The sequence below is a fragment of the Python bivittatus genome, unplaced genomic scaffold, assembly GCF_059951505.1.
Source record: "Python bivittatus isolate LINGU-HERP-01145 unplaced genomic scaffold, Pbiv_v1 ctg000020_np1212, whole genome shotgun sequence".
Lineage (NCBI taxonomy): Eukaryota > Metazoa > Chordata > Lepidosauria > Squamata > Pythonidae > Python > Python bivittatus.
In genome coordinates this window covers 104,786,813-104,804,997 of record NW_028277030.1, presented here as the reverse complement: position 1 = coordinate 104,804,997, position 18,185 = coordinate 104,786,813, and the positions used below count along the sequence as shown (strand labels likewise).

General features: G+C 38.4%; 1 protein-coding gene across 1 annotated transcript in view; it reads left to right on the top strand.

The window, feature by feature from the left end:
- ALK (ALK receptor tyrosine kinase) overlaps positions 1–18,185 on the top strand; it is a 632,586-nt gene that overhangs the window by 186,282 nt on the left and 428,119 nt on the right. The window contains exon 2 of the mRNA XM_088145791.1: positions 2,089–2,208. Coding sequence (XP_088001917.1) covers positions 2,089–2,208 — 120 coding nt within the window. The remainder of the gene's footprint in view (positions 1–2,088; positions 2,209–18,185) is intronic.

Sequence of the window (18,185 nt, the reverse complement as noted above, 5' to 3'; positions counted from 1 at the left end):
CTAGGTTAGTAATGGAGAACTCCCATCTTTTAGTACTAGGGGATTTTAATCTGTGCACCCTGGGGACTGTGTCTAACAAGACTCAGAAGTTCATGTCCTCCTAGCAACCATAGGTGTGTCTCATGTGATCTTGGGACCAATTCATATTGGCTGTCACAAACTGGATCTTGTATTTGTCTCTAGGCAGTTGTTTGATGATCTGGAGAAGGAGGGGATTTCCATCACCCTGTTGCCTTGGTCAGATCATTCCCTGATCTGGTTACAATTCAGAACCACCCATGATCTATGCAGAACAGTGGGACCCATTTGGTGGAACCACTTGGTTTCCAGCAGGTGTTTGGGGAGTTTCCTAGCTTTCTGGCTGGCAGTTCTTCCACTGTCTGTTACACAACTGGCAACAGGAAGCACATCAGACACTGGACAACATTGACTTCGAGCAGCCTCTTCCTGAAGATCAATTCCAATTGGCAACTTGGTTCTGAGGCCCTTTGGGAAATGAAACTCCAGAAATGATGCCTGGAGTACTGGTACAGGAAGACAAGGAGCCAATCCGAATAAGCATGGGTTTGCACCCATGTTTCAGCCTACATTGTGATGATAAGGGAGGCAAACCTTACTGTGGCAGCAGGCTGTCATTTAACAGCCTTATTTAAAGTAACTTACTCCCTTTTGGGGAAGAGACAACACGAAGATCTTCCATCTGGCCACTGTGACAAATCTGCACAGCACTTTGCTGATAAAGTGGCTCAGATTCACCAAAGCCTTGATTCTGAATGGGACAAATCATAATCGGTGACTAGGGCACTGTCTTATTGGGTTACCTGGATGGATGGATGGATGGATGGATGGATGGATGGATGGATGGATAGATAGATAGATAGATAGATAGATAGATAGATAGATAGATAGATAGATAGATAGATACTGAGTGGATGAAAACAGCTTCTACAGCCAATAAGAGAGCATTGTCAAAGGATAAGCTGCTTTTTCTTAGCTTGGTGTCCTCCGGCTCTTTTGGGACTATATAAACCAATCATTTGTGGAGTTGTAGTCTCTGCACAGCTGGGAGACACTAAACTGGCAAAAACTGGGGTAATCCCTAAGGGCTTGTATGGCAAATTTATGGCACTGAAATGCAGCACAGTGTGAAGGAATCTACTTTATGTGCTAGATCTCAAGAGACTAAAAATAAAGCAAGAAGTGAGAAACACTGAAACAATCTTATTCCTAGAAGTTACAATTTCAGCCACAGGGATATTGCTTGCAGTTTTGTAAACTCCATTAAAAGTAACTTATATTTTGTGCATTATAATCCTGAATGTGTATGTGGATATTATTTCTGATGCTGGCAGTTATATTGCATTCTCCCAAATGATGTATATTTGTATCTATTAACTATGCTGACATAGTTTAATATATTCGAATTATATCTGAGTTTTGTATATTTCATTAATTAGTATAAATCAAAGATTCCTACTGAGAATTATATTTGTCACTGAACATCTGAGCAGATGTGTCTGTATGCAAGTTAGACTTATAGCTGCATCCATCTCATATTCCACATTGGCATCTAAGTGACATCTTAGTATTTTTATAGGTTTCAGTTTCTATCAGATTAAAATGAATAAGATGATTTGCATGTCTACAATGTCAATGCTTACATGATACTTGAGAACAAAGTTTATAAGATATAATAAAGTATGCAGACATTGTCAAAATATATTCTGACAACATTACTGCAGTATATTAATGCTAAGGCTCAAACTACATATTATGCTAATTGATTTGGTATTTTGATTAGAATATTATTCTTAACTGAGTTTAATTAGACTAAGGGCACTTCCACAAAGGTTTCAGCTTCATTAGTGCAGTCAGTGTGAATCATTTGTTCTAACAAATAAATAGAAACTATGATACACAACTGTGTATAAGAAACTCTGGATTGAACTACTGAATAATGCTGATTAATCAGCATTGATACTTATTTTAGGTAGATGTTTTACCTACAAGGTATGTTTACATCAATAAAGGTGAAACGTGCTTTCCGTATATTCTTTTTGCATCACGATCCTCTGATTTTACTGGCAGATATCAGCATTCCAGAATCACCAACAAACACTCCCCCACATTCTTTGGATTTCACTGCCTGGAACTTGTCCTGGGTGATGAAAGATTCCTCCTCTTCCTTCATTCCGAGAGGGCGGCACTGTAAGTACATCATTCTACCTTCCTAGTAATTTGGAACTGATATTAATGTAATGGATTGCCAGCGGTAACAATCCCAGTGATAAAGGTGTTTTTTCAAAAGTATGGCAGAAACATTAATGATTTTAGATGAGTTTTCAGCATATTGCTAAAGCTTGTGTTTATTACCTTTACTTGTATGAAAACAATATGAAAATCTACACTTTATTTTGTTTTGTTTTAACAGCTTTTATTAGTCACTTTACTAAACCTCCAGATGACTGTTAGAGAGCTATCAGAGGTAGTTTCTGCAAGTTCAATTGCTTGGCTTCCCCATATGCATGGGCAACAGCTTTGCTTTCAATGCTGTGCACAGCTGTATTAAGAATTGTGAATGAAGTCCAGCTGATATTTTGCTAGATATTTTTTGTTGCTCTTGTCAGGGTAGGACACTTTCTTTGCTCTAAATGATGAACTTTGGGGATCACCAGAACTTAAGGTTTTATCGATCACTACCTTTTCATGGCTTTCAAAAGTTTAGTAAAGGGTACTTCTCAAACCACCCTTTCCAATACTTTGCACAGTCCTAGTTCTTAAGGCACTGAGAAGCTGATATAGGCCAAACTGATTACATGATAGTCAGCATTAACTCTTTTTTTTTTTCACCATAACCATGTGATTTTGAGTAAGCTTTCATTCTATATTAACTATCGTCCATGATGCTGGCTATTTAACTTGAATGTATATGTCTTAAGAAAAATGATGATATTAGCAAACCTCTTACAGTTTTCTGACATGCTACTGAATGCATGAGTCATTGATTTCATTTTACTATATTTGATAGATTTGCCAAATGCACTCCAGGTGATCACTGGAGTCATTACTCTCTGCAAAAAGGGGGGGGGGAGAGAGGGAGATTTGATGGAGAGAGGGTGATCACCTTATTTTGATTAGTATGTGGCCAGTACTTGGTATGTAGTCTTTTCTTGCGTTTAAATAAACAAACAAACAAACAAACAAACAAGCAAATAAGCAAACATTTAAAACAGCCTCCCTACTCTTTATAAGATGGAGGAAGGAAAAGCCTTCTGTAGGTTAATAATAGGAGGGAAATTGAGGACAGGGAGCAGAAATTGAAAAGACAGAATCATAGATTCAAAAAGTTGGAAGGGCCATTTGGGCCTCTGAATCCAGTTTAGTTTGACTGTTCAGTGCAGAAATCTAAATGAAACATCCCATCCAGAAAATTCACACCTTCCCCCAAATTCCAAACAAAATGGAGGAGCCCTGCCTCCATTGGCTGTCCTTTGAAATCATTCCATCTCCATTAACAGGATGAATTTCTGGCAAAGCTAATATTTGGCACATCATAACTTTCTACTGAAAAGAAACATAGTAATTGAGGCCACCCAGTTTCTGTTACATATGAACATGGGTATTTTATTTATACATCATATTTATATAGCCACCCATCTCACAGATTTGTGACTCTGGGTGGCATACAATAAAAAAGACAATCATAAAAACTGACAATTAAAAATTCAGCAATTAAAACATAATCAAGTTACTAATAATGGAATATCAAAGAGAGTTACCATTATGGGCAATAAAGCCATCTCACTAATTCACCACCATCTTGAGATCCCCAAGCCTGTTGGCACAACCATGATTTAAGGGTCTTCCTGAAGGCCATTAGGGATGGGGCCAGTCTCCCCTCGGGGGGACTCATGTTCCACAGGGTGGGTCCACGGCAGAAAAAGCCTGTCTCCTGCCAGATGAAACTCCTTAGCAGACAGGACCTACTGCATAAATCTTCTGCCAGACCTAATGGGATGGGCAGATGCAAGGGGTGGATGTAGTCCCTCAAATAACCTAGTTACATGCCATGAATGGTGTTAAAGGTCAAAAACAACACCTTGAATTGCACCTGGAAGCAAACTGGTAACCAATGCAGCTTGCAGAGCAGGACTGTCATATGTGCTGTTTTAGGGGCATGCATATGCCACTGCCCATGCCACTGCATTTTGCACCAGCTGAAGCTTCCAAATACTCTTCAAGGGCAACCCCATGTAGAGTGCATTGCAGTAGTCTATCTGGGAGGTGACCAGGGCATGAGTGACTGTAAGCAGAGCCTCCTGGTTCAGGAATGGGTACAACTGGTGCACAACATGAAGCTGTGCAAGGGCCCTTCTAGCCATGATTGCCACTGCTTTTCCAGTAGAAGGCACGAGTCTAGGAGGACCCCCAGATTGACACTGGGTCTGTTTGGGCCAGTGCAACCCCATCCAGTACCAAAAATGGCATTGTTCCTGAACCAGAGGGCCCCAAAACCCAAAGCCACTCAGTTTTGCCAGGGTTCAGTTGAAGCCTGTTGGTCCCCATCTAGGCTACTACAGCCTCCAGACACTGGAATAGGGCATCAACAGCATCACTGAATTCACCAGGGGCAGAAAGATATAATTGGGTATCATCAGCATACTGGTGATACCACACCCCATGGATGATCTCACGTAGCCGCTTCATGTAGATGTTATAAAGGAGAGGTGAGAGCACCGATCCCTATAGAACCCCACAAAGTAGGGGCCGAGGGCAGGATCTCTTGTCCTCAATCACCACCAACTGGAACCGATCCTGGAGAGAACCAGCACAGTACAGTGCCACCCACCCCAATCCCTGAAGCCAGTCCAGAAGGATACCATGGCTGATGGTATCAAAGGCTGCTGAGAGGTCAAGAAGAGCAAGGATGGATGCACAACCTCCATCCTGCTCCTGCCAGAGATAATCTAAAAGTGTGACCAATGCCATTTCCATCCCATAGTCAAGCCTGAATCCTGCTGCTACATGACCACCTTCTTCAAAAAGGGTAGTTGAGATACTGGGTGAAAATTGTCCAATATGGTGGGATCTAGCAATGGTCTCTTGAGGAAAGGGTGAACCAATGCCTCCTTAAGAAGCAGAGGAACAACTCCCTCACTCAAGGAAGAATTCACCACTGCTGGAACTCATCCACATGACACCCCCTGGGCACCTTTAACTAACCAGGAGGGGCATGGGTCTAAACAGCAGGTAGCTGAGCTTATAGTCCTAAGAACCCTGTCCAGTTCCTCAGGCCCAACAGGTTCAAACTGATCCCAGATAACAGGGCAAGAAACTGCTTGGGCACCTTCTTATGACCTGTAATAAGGCTGGCATTCAGCTGATAATGAGATCAGATGATTTTGTCCAACAGATCTTGAACAAATTCCTCTGCCTGGCCCTGTAAGAGGATCTCCCAGCCCTCTACCCAAGAGGGCTCAAGTCACCTGAAACAAATCTGTGGATGCAATAAGGACAGAGAAGTATTGCCACTTCGCTGCCCTTACTGCCACAAGGTAGACCTTAATAGCAGCTCTAAGCCATTTCGGTCAAGTTCATCACTCATTATGCACCAGCGGCACTCTAAATATCTCTTTTCTCATTTCATCTTCTTCAATTTGTCTGTGAACCATGGAGAATGATGGGATCCATGAGAGGGCAGAGATTGCATGGGCATGGTCCGATCCAAGGCCTCAGCAGCCCTCCTATTCTAAGAGGCCACCAAGGCTTCTGATGGAACAACCCCCAGCTCCCTCTGAAACCCATCAGGGTCCATCAATCACCAGGGGCAGACTGGTCTAACAGGTTCTGCCTCCATGAGGTGGATAGTGGCACCAGAGAAACCCATGGTAATCAGGCCGTTATCTGACCATAACAAGGGGGATACTAAAAGTTTCCCTAATACCAGATCACATTACCACTGCTCTGACAGGAAAACCAAATCTACTATGTGGTCACTGTCGTATGTCAGGCCCTGGATGACCTGGGATAGGCCCATGGCTGTCATGGTAGCCGTGAACTCCTGAGGTGTCTCAGACCCTACCCCTAGTGAACGGTATGTACATATGAAGAGTATGTACATATGAACAGCCAAGAACGAGCTTAATTTGCTTTTTAATGAAGTGCAGCATGCATTTAACAAATTTATACAGAGCTGAATTCACTATCTAGGGAAATAGTTATTTCTGATTTACTAATTTGGGGAAATTAGCTAAAAGTTGCAATCAAATTCACAAACAATGGGGAATAAAATTAGCTCACTAAGCACTCTTGGAACATAAGGAAAGGAAAAGAATTCATTTGGGAAAGAACATTAAAACAGTTTAACAAATTTATTTCACTTATACCCAAATAAATATGAAAGCATATGAAAAGCAATCATTCAGAATATGGTTTGGTTAGCATGCCCATCTCATGGCATGGGCATAGTACATTCCTTCTAAATAATCTAATCTTAGGTTAAAAAAGACTGAGAGATGGGAGAGGTAGCATTTGCCAAATATAGAAGGAAAGCACTAAAGAAATAAGAGTGAAATAGCTTCATGGGTACAAAAGTTTAATCCCTAGAAACAGTTTAGAGTATGGGATGAACTTGATAGATTTAGAAAGAAATGTTAAACAAACAAGCAAGAACAAGTTATAGCATTAATCTCAAAATGATAGAACACAAAAAGGCTTCAACCCCATTTTGATAAGGCTACACTATAGAATCTCAAATTTATTTCAAAACTTACATGAGACTAAATTTCCCCAACCCTTGTGGGTATAAATCAGAAACTTATTAAGGTGTTTTTAATAGCTCTGCAGTAGTCATGATATAAGAGTTGAAATGAAGAATTATAGTAATCCATTATTAGGTACTCTGAAGCTGCAAACTGTATGATTAAAAATAGATTTGAAAATAGCCAACTATCATAATTAGTTCAAGAGCTTAGGTAACAATTTGGCCTTTGATCACTGAAACTGTGATCTCAAAAGCAATTAACATGTGTTGGACGTGCTCTACTTCAGAAACTTAATTGAGTAGTCAAGAAGGTGGCAGATAACCAAAGGTGGCAGATAACCCCATGCCAAAGATGGTACCAGTCTATGGATAAAGCAAGTGCTATTATTGGGGGGGGGGGGGAGAGAAATGGTGCTCTGTCTTGGTAGCAAGATAGTTAAGCTTTCAAGAAAAAAAACCAGATTCTGTTTATGTTAGTATAGGTTAAGCAGTGAAAAAAAGAATAGATAGCACTGATAAGATTTCTTAAGCCAAATCAATGAGCTTTGGCAGTGAATATGTAGGGGATTCAAAGATTGGACACGGAAAAGCCAGCTGAATAGATTTGAGGATAGATGCAGACTTTCAGTTCAAATTCAAAAAGCTTAATAAGTTTAGATAATACGAAGAACAGTCCACAGAAAACAATAATCATGTCTTGACTGGAGTTTTTTGCCATTGCCTAACATAGAATAAGTGGCTAGAAAACAACAGCCGTAACACTTACTGCTAATGGTTGTTGTTCTGCCATTAACTCATTGATGGCAACCATTTAAGTATGGCTATTTTCTGGCAAAGGGTCAAGTTCGGACAATGTTGTTGCTATTCATCCATCATTGTCAATTAAGAATGGAACACTATTTTTCTTTTTTTAATCATGTTAAGACCAGATATGGTGTGTCTGTGTATGACTAATCAGGACAATTCGGGCACAGAATGTTCTTGCACACGTTGGACAGACAAGTGTAGGCACTGCAGCTCGTACTTATGTTGTGCTTCAGCAGTGCACCTTGCTTTGTAAGCTTGACAGCCCTTATGGATGAGGCCACACCAGGTAGGGCAACTTTGTGCCAGCATTTCCTAGGTGGTCGTGTCTATATCAAGCAACTTTAGGGAGGCCTTTAGTGTGTCTTTGTAATGTTTCCTCTGCCCTCCTCTCTGTCTTCCAGCAGAGAGTTCCCCAAAAAGGAGCTGCTTGAGTATGCATCCATCTGGCATACAGCTGGCATGACCTGCCCATTAGGTCTGTGTTCTCATCAGCAGTGAATGGACTGATAGTAGACATGCTGTAGATAAAACCTCAGTGTCAGGTACTTTGTCTAGCCATCTGATGCCTAATATCCTGTGAAGACAAGTCATATGGAAATTATTTAACTGTCTTGCATGCCTTTGATACACAGTCCACGTTTCACAAGCATACAGAAGGATAGTAAGTACCACAGCTCTGTAGACCTTCAGTTTTGCTACTGAGCTGATTCCTTGATGTTCCCATACAGTGGAGTACAGTCTACCAAAAACAGTCTTTGCTGTTCTACAGTTAACTTCTGTATCAATAGTCACTGCTCGGGAAAGGGTACTGCCAAGATAATTAAACTGGTTCACTGCCTGTAGTTTCTGCCCTTGGATTATGATTTTGGGTTCTGTGTATAGTGCATGAGGAGCAGGCTGGTGCATGACTACAGTCTTTTGGATGTTGTTGGTAAGTTCAAAGTTGTCACAAGCTGTGGAGAATTTATCTGTACTGACTTGCATCTCTGGCTCTGAGCCAGCATTCGAGGCTCAGTCATCAGCAAAGAGAAAGTCTCTCAGAACAGCTTGAACGTAAGCATTCACCTTTCTGCAGGATTTTAATATCTTCTGGAAAATTTCCCTGAATCCTAATAGCTGTAACACTACCCTTAATTATTCATAAAGATGTACAGTTAAGAGCAATGGCAACTCCTCCTGTTTTTCTGGGCTGGGCTGTCTGTCTGAAACAAAATAGAAACTAAACAGAAATCCTGAACAAAGTCAGGAAATATCAGCTGATGCACGTGTCCAGAAAGCCAGAATATCTGTGCTGCATTACCATAGTGAAGTACTGTAATAAAGATACTGCAATGTTGTTTGTAATGCTATCTTAAATTCACCCACATAAAGGTACTCCCTAAATTATAGACTTAAATAAAATCAAGAGCCAGTGTGGTACCAATAATGATTTGATATCACTGTCTTTAATCTAGACTGAGCTACTACATGGATCTTGATATTCCATTAATAGGGATCAGTCTGCTTTTAATCTTCTTCATGTCTTTTTGATTCATTTTTTTAAGAATATTCTTGGCTTGCTATAAATGAATCTTTGGAGTAGACATTTTATTTAATTGTACACATACAATGTTTATCAGTGTCCAGTGTCTTAAAATATATTTTTTTATTATTTGAATTGATTGTCATCCATCTTGGTAACCTGGTGTCAAACAGAAAGATAACATTGGATCAACCTGTTATTTCAGAGTAGGCAATGGATATTTCTCTTGGTAACTGTTCTGCTACACCTCATTTGAATTCCTTTCAGATAATTAAAAAAAAATAATAAGTGAGAAGATGGCATGTAGCAAAGCAAAGCACTGGTTTCTAGCTGCTAGACTCCAGAATGATTTACAAGAATGCTTTTGGGCTCCCCATGGCCTCACAGACATTCACAAAAAACAAAATTGGTGGGTGACTTCAACCCCAGTGTATTGCTTAGAATTTTATAATCATCATCATCATCATCATCATCATCATCATCATCATCATCATCATCTTTATATATAAAGTTTGTATATATACAACAACTTGTATCAATAATAACAACAACAACAACAACAACAACAACAACAATAATACAACAGTCTTGATTCCTAGCAACTGCCTAAACTAGTCCTTGCAGTTTTCTTGGCAAAGTTTCTCAGAAATGGTTTGCCATTGCCTTCTTCCTAGGGCTGAGAGAGAGGGACCAGCCCAAGGTCACCCAGCTGGCTTTGTGTCTAAAGTGGGATTAGAAGTCATGGTCTCCTAGTTTCTAGCTTGGTGCCTTTAAACACTACCAGCCCACCAAAAAAGATAAAGGTAATGAGATTTTGGAGGGCATCCTGGAGGATTTGGGGAGGGAGAGACAGGAGAAGCAACACCACAAAATTAATTTGTAGTAAGTGGAGTTTTGTGACAGCCATTTTTTGAGCTGGCATGCCTCATCCCTTGGCAGGCATCTTCACCCACAACAACTCTTAGGATTGCAAATCTTAAGCCAAAAGAGTTCCCCATACTTATCTTCTTCCCAGCACCTACTGATGTAACCCCCAAGTAAATAACACAATTGAGATGGTTGCATATCTTTTTCCTATTTATCCTACCTACTTTTCTTCTTTCTCTTATTGTTCTTTCAGAGTAGCTTTTCCCAACTTGCTGCCACCCATGTTGGGTGTAGAGCTTCCAGAATTTCCACCCAGTAAAGCCATTTTGGTTGGGAATTTGGGGAGTTTTATTTGCAGGATGCCCGATTAGGGAAGGTTGTTTTAGAATCTAGACTACTTTAGATTTTAAACCTGAGTTTTTATAAAGTACATTTTATACAGAAGATATTATATTGCATTATGTCAATGCCTAGCAGACTGTTGTACATTACAGAAGACATTGATTTACTTATTTAAACAGTTGTGTAATCAAGTGCTCTGCTTCCTGGAGAATTTCTCTTCTTTAGATTGTGACTATTATCATAAAGCAGGAAGCAAAGTTAGTCATTTCAAATAATAGAATTGGATATAATTATTGTATAATTGTTGCACTTGTCATGATGTAGAAAACAGGATCTTAGCTCACCATTCTGACAAAGAATCACAAAAAGCCAGGTGAATCACTGGTGATATCCTCAGCAACCCTGTGGTAGCTGAATTCATAAGCGAGACTTCAGTAAATGGTTTCAATACAGATCAGCCATCCTACTGGCCAGGGAATGGGCTTTTGTGCAACAGGATTATATCAGCATTCCTCTTGGAACTTCAAGGTAGATGAATCTTTTGCTAGCCTCTTGTGAGAAAAGATAAGGTGAAAAAAGGCTAATAAGATTTACTCACCCCAAACCTCTAATTATGTGCTTGAGGGGAAAAAAGTTGACCTATCTGTGTGGAAGCATCACCAATTTTTCAAAATTTATGTTTTTTTTTTTAATACTGTGCAATACATGTTTTTTCAAAGAGTGCAGAGTATTTGCTCCTTGCTTTTGTATCTGCTTGAATGATGCAGAGATGTTAGTTTCATCCCAAGATAACAGATTTTTTTTTTTTTTAACTACATATGGCTGCTCCTAGGGTAGGGTTTTTTTTTTAATCCTTTTATTTGCTATCAGCTGTTTTATCTTCCTCAAAAGCACAGACTGTGAGAAACATGAAGCATAATCCAGAAGCCTAGAACAGAATATCACATATCTTCATTTAAATAATGCATCATCACCAAGTACTGTTCAGTTTTTATGATGTATCATTTTCATATTAGTGTATTCCTTTATTTCCTGCCATTTATAGAAACTCTTTCTGAATTTTTATGTGGGATCTATATTTTTAGTTGTAAAACTGTATATTGTACTGATCAGTAATCACAATAAATGCTATTTGTATAGGTGTTAAAACTGAAGTATATGTGGCTAAAATATCTGCTCAAGGCCTTGTGAAGTAGACTATTTCTTTTATACCAAAAGGTATCTCCATTTCCATATGAGACTCAACAAAACTGTTTTCTAACCTATCAGAGCCCTGTTGCCTGATTATATTTATAAGTGAAGGTTTAATAAAACTTTTATTAAAATTTTGTTTGCCTAATAGTCTGATGGGACCCTTCTTATTAAGTGACTGGCAGTGCTGAACTAAGGAAATATTAGCCCTTTAATTGCTTTTTTTCCTTGTTCTAGTAACTGATCGATGTCTTAGACTGAAAGACAGAGTAAATTTAATTTTTTTTACAGGGTCTCTCTCCCCCAAATTAATTTCTGCAAGACAGAGTGTGAATATTCAGTGCCTAAAACCTTGATCACATTTCTAGAATCAGATATTATGGTCCCAGGGAAAGTCATTAGTTTTCATTTAGGCTGCAGAAGGAATACTTTAGTACCATCTCTCACCATCCATGTCCTCACTGCACTTTGACAGTGTCTCCTGTTTTATTATTAGCTACACCAGTCAAAAATGTATCCTATATATTCAGAGATAGCATAAACCTTCCCTAAAGCTAAACTTGAATGGTCTCTTGCCATCCATTTGTAAATGAAGAAGTGCATTGCAAAACCTTTGACTGCTCTCAAAGAGCTAAGCTGAGTTGGGTCTGGTAAATGCTTAGATGAAAGACCAGCAGCAATTCCTAGGTCCGGAAAGTTGAGAAAACATCCTAGAAGAAGGAAATGGGGAACCATTTCCATATTTTGCCAAACAAATTACAAGGATGTGTCCATATTATCATAGGAGTCGGGCTTGAGTAGTACAGGAGTTTGTACTTTTACCTAGGTCTGTAGAAGTATATAAATTTGGAAGTTAACAACACGTCCTCAAAAGAACAACTTAACATTCATTTGGTCTCCAACCATAAATCAATAAGGTAAAGCAAAGCAACTTAATATGAATATATGTTCCATCATTTTCTGAATATCCAGGATGTTCAGCAAAACCTGGGGGATAAAAGTTGTAGAGGAATTTGAACAGAAAGTACATTAGAAGAGAGAAGGAACTGAAAAAAACCTCATTGTTCTAATTCCCAGGAGTGCTGGTTCAGGAAGTTGTATACTGGATGCATTTTAGCAACTAGCCTAGAACTGGAGCTTTTTAACTTTGGAGTAATGGGTAGGAGGAAGCAAAATAGTTTTCAGGAGTAGGAAAAGATAAAGGGCAATATTTTTCCCCCCTCATTTTAGAAGGCCTTCCTCCCTGTTGCCATATAACCTCAAGGGCTCAGAATCACAACTGGAAGTCAGACGGGAGCCCCTTTCAGCTAGAATTTGAGCTCATTCATAGCACAGTGGAAGAGGTTTCTCAGGGGGACAAGAACCCCAGACCACTCATGTTTCAAGCAGGATGGCTGCTTATATATATCACAGAAATACAGTATTTAAAAATATTCTACAAGTAGAAATTTCAGAAGAAATACAGTACAGCTACTGTAACTTGCATGTCATCTTAATCAGCTGTCCAGGTGCTAATTTTTGATTTACAATTTCAAGGTCTCTGCTCTTGCTCAACTTTTTTGGTCCTTAATTCAGACTTAGAAAGACAATTCCATTCATTTGGAAGATGCCTTCCAACAGAATTTTGTCTATCACCGCTCTTCCTATAGACTAAACACCTTAAAACTGACAGATCCATAAAGAGATAGTAACTAGCATCAATTAAAAAAAAAAAAACCTAAACAGGAAATGAATGATAAAAATGCCTAAAATTTGACCAGCCTATTTGAAGAGAACAATAGGCAGTGGAAACAGAGCAGCTGAAAAAACCTCTATCTCTAATCAGGTGCAATAAAGGGTCTGCAAAAGTAATGTTAATGTTCTGCAGGTGATCCCTGGTTCCTAAGCTGTTAAAGGAATTAAATATTTATTTATTTATCTATTATGTATGGTATTCAGGCTATTAATTCTCCCCTTAAGTAGCTTGCATCAACTAAAAGACAGCAAAAGAAAAAGGCTTGCCATCAGGCTTACCAACTAAAGATAAATGCCTCATGAGAGGCATATGGGATAAAAAAATCAACATCAGCTCTCCTAGACTAGCACAATTTGGCATCTTACAAACCACTGTGTAAATAAGGAGAGGGCATGCCAGCCTCTTAACTAAAACTGTCAGTAGTCAGTGATGAGGGATGTTGGGATCTTTAGTTCAGCAACATGTGATCTTCTCTCATTTGTGTCCTTGCTTGAATAGCAATGGGCCCCTTTAGGGCCTCTGGCCAATGGAATGAAGTTACTATGTGCAGCTCTCAAGTTTTCAAGTCCTAGGGTTATGTCAGTATGGTCTGAGCTTTCTGTCTGGAAGGAAGATTAATTTCTTGTGACAGGAGCTAGATGGCACTATCTTGAAAAATGTCCTGTAGTATCTTGGCTGGTTCACCCTACAATTAAATCCTGGGCAACAGGGAGCATTGGACAGAGCCAATGCCAAGATTTTACATTCTAAATATTCTGCTCCTTGTTCACATTTTTTAAAAATTCGGTGGAACAGAACAGAACTTGAGAAGAGGCTGGGGAACAAGTGGAGTTTTATCCAGAAAAGTGAAAGAACCTAAAGGTTTGATATATAACTGGAGATGTAGTTAAATAAAACTTGTGGATAATAGCATGACCTACCTGAAACTAGCCCATGTGATTAAGCTTACAGCTGGAAGAAGGCCACATGGACAGCATTTTCAAATAATTCAGAAATAATAACAGATATTGTATTGTATAGGTACACTATAGAAGCATAGGTATAAAAAAATAGAACTATAGTAATACATTCCCTGACACACTGAGTAAAAGACAGCATCTTCCAAGTTAGACTATTTGGCCTACCCTTTAGCCCAGTTTGGAATCAGACCCAGTGAACATGGTAACTGCAAAGTAGTTTAGCTGCTTCCTCCCAAAACACAGATATCTTTGCTTGCACTGACTGTCATACATTTACCTCCTATTGGGAAGAAAATCAGTACAGCAGAAGCACCACCAACAAAAACAACAACTTTAACAAGGCTTAACACATCCTGTATTCTTTTTGTATTGATGTAATGTTGCATGTCCATGCCTAGCTTCCACTGTTGATAGTATGCTAGTCTGAGGCTTACATGATACTCAAACCCAGTCATCTATTTTACTTCTTGGCTCAGCTAAAATAATTATTAGTCCACTCTTCTGTAAAGTTTATCATAATATGATAAACAATGCAAGATTGTAGTACTATTCAGTACAGCTAATACAAATTGCACATTCTGTATCTGTGATCTCTACATGTGGACCAGTGCCCAATATTTCACAATTTTATAGACTGAATTTTCTTAGGGTTTTTTTCCCCCCTCTGTATAACTTTCACATTTTTAAAAACATTTCCTCATCTTCTCTGTCTACATTATGCTTGCTTGGGTAACTTTGTATTGTTATGTCACATTCAATCTGATTTCTTTTAAAGTGTATTATTAATAATGCATTATGTTTTTTCTTATGGTTTGTTTGTGACTGTCATTCTTACATCTATCAGTTAGTCAGATATGGGGTTGTCCTTGCCTATTCTCCTAAAAAATAGATTGTATTAGAAATTCTGGTAGGTCCCAAGCCATCTACAAGCTTTTTACTTCATACATAAAGGAAGAATTTCCTTCCTAAGCAGGAATTTCTTACTAAGTAGAGCTTTTCTAGATCAGGTCCTACAGTTCTATCATTATTAACTGCATCATACGGACTAAAATAATCAAGCAAATGGAAAGAGCTAGTTCTGGTTCAGATGGTGTGTGGTTATTATTCAAGGCTGTGTTGTTCAAATCACACAGATAAGGCAAACAACAATGCATGATTATGTAATAAGATGGAGCAAAGATAGTTGCTGCTGGTGGCAAAAAACAAAAGATTGTATCCTTCGATTCTACCTTCAAAAGTGAATTGAACAGCAATTGAATATTTTTTCTATATTGGCAATGAGACAGTGTCTGGCTCTGCATTAGAAAGCAGCAGGCTAGTTTAAGAGAATAAGAGCATGTGGCGTGCAGGTCTTTCCTCCATTGCCTTGTTGCCATCTTCCAACATCTACTGCTTTAGACTGTTCCCTTTGTCTGATTATAGGGCCAGATCTGGTATGTGAACAGGCTTACTTAGTGTAACAGCAGTTGTGTTTATATAGGATTTCTGATTATTTCTTTATATTTCTTTATTATTAAATTTATATGCCGCCCATCTCCCCCAGAGATTGCAAGTAAATACATCTGGGACTCTATTTGCACCATCCGTTAAATGCACAGAAGTGTGATGTGGGGACAATACAGCTTGCTTTCTGGTCCTGCGCATTTCTGAAAGCAGGAATGCAGTTATTCCTTTAGAGTTTGGATTCTCATGCGTCCATGCACTCATATAACCACAAAAAATAGTAATCTTTTTCTATTATTTTAGCCTCTTATCTGAGATATACATAAACATAAAGGGCCTGCTGGATTAGACCAAATCCCTTTCTAGTTTTTGTGATGGTCAGCCAGATGTCTCCTGATAAAGAAGGCATTAGTACAGTAGTGTCTCCTGTTCACATTTCCCAGAAGTTGAAATTCAGAGGTAATTTCCCATATCATGCAACTGAAGTTGCTTACTGCTACAACTTTCCTTATTTCTGGTCATTGGGTGTTACTGTGCCATCAATACAAATTATTTTAGGGGCAACTTTCCAAGACATCTATACACATACAATTTTTATGTAGAGATGACTGGACCCTATTTGTTTTCTCCATTCCACCATATTTCTATTATGCATCAATTATATTTATGTTGTTCTTTCATGTAGCATAACATCACCTCTCTCCAAATGACTGTTTGGCCTATTTTTATAATTTTGATAATAAAATCATTATTTGGGTGATTTTTTTTAAGAAATGACACCAATCAGAATAATTCATACTGTATTAGAAATTCTTCAGCTTACAGATGTGGGTTTTCTGGGACATTCTGAATCAAAAAACATTACAGTTTTTTTTTCTTGATCAAAATAAGTCTGATTTGAATTAGCATGTTTATCTCAATACTCACAGTCTCTTCAAGTATTTGGACTTATTTGATGTGAAAAAAAATCTAGCCTATTTCATGAGGTTTTAGTATTACAGTCAAAGAAACAAAAAGATTTGATAGAGTGGAGGAAAATAAATACTTTTCCTGGACATTGGAAACAATGTTCAGCAAGGGACAATATAATATGCAGTTGTAGTGTACCTGCAAGCAAACATCATGTAACTTTGAAACCTGCCCAAAGTGGAAAATAATCAAGCCCACTCTCTACCTCAACTCCTATATATTTTCTGCTAGCAGTTAGTTTAAAAATGGTTCTGCTACCTTTTTTAATTTTAGATTTAAGCCTAAAAACTATTCTTGGTTTTGTACAGACCAGCCTTATTCCAAAATATTCTCTAGGTTTTACTAAATTAAATCCTTTCTTCTGTTCCACCATCTGCCAGACTTCAGAAATATACTTTTACTTAAGTCATTGGTACTGGCATGTGCCATTAAGATTCTACCAATAATTGGTGAATTTTCCCCAGCACTATGTACCAATCTATTTTGATTACACATCATATCCACAGGCTTTGCACCAGGGAGCCAAGTAACTAAGTGGTCAGTACATCTATCATAAACTCAGCTGTCTGTGTTATTTATTATAATATTGCACAGTACCAGGAGTTCTATGTCTCTTTCATTTTTGTGAGAGGATATCAGCTCTCTCTTTGGGTTCATTTCCATAACTGCTGACTTCCCCAAGACTCTTATTCTGCACAAAGTAGGAAAATGACCATCATGGGCATGGGATGCTGTCATCAGATTTTTAAGGGCCTCTTCCACCATCTCTTTGTATTTCTCCACTTTCTCCAGATCATCTATCTTGGCCTCAAGGGAACAAACAGGAACCCATGCTGTGATATTCTGTAAGAGATAGAACACTCCATACTTAGACTTCATAACCTTTTCAGTGTGTTTGTTTATCCAGAATGCTATGTTAGTTATTTCAGAAGTGGGGAAGAAATGATTGTCCTGGCTTTCTTGCTTTGTTGTTCAACTCATCTCTCTGTTATTATTACCCTGATATTTTGTCAGTTGGGTTCCTTATATACTTCTAAGCTCAGCTTCTTTAGAAGCTTGTCCTATCTCCCAGATTCCCCTCAAACTTCCTAATTAAGTCTGCAATAGTATTTAAGAAACTCAAATTTTGAAATGCTCTATTTTGATCCACGTTTCCTCGACTAATGTGTAGATTGGCACCTAGTTATCTGCCACCTTTGTTCTTCCCAAATATTCAGATGCTGTTCCCATCTTATTATCAAATTCCCCAGTTATCAAAATCTGAACATTTTTTAAATCTATGTTTTATAAGGTAATACTTTCAAAATGTGTATTTAGCATTTGTGTATTTTAATGCAACATTTAAAATGATAAAATTAATGCAAAAATAAAATGAAACAGAATTATAAGTAAATGTATTTAAAAGTGCTACGAACTGGTAATATGGTTTAATCCATTCACGGATGTTAGGCTTCTTGAACATATCTCTATTTACTATGGAAATAAAATATAAGCAACTGTGCTGGTGGACTAAATACTTATTTAGTTCATTATTCTGTTTCCAGAGTAGCCAACCAGCTGCCAGTAGGAGCACCCAAGCAAGATATG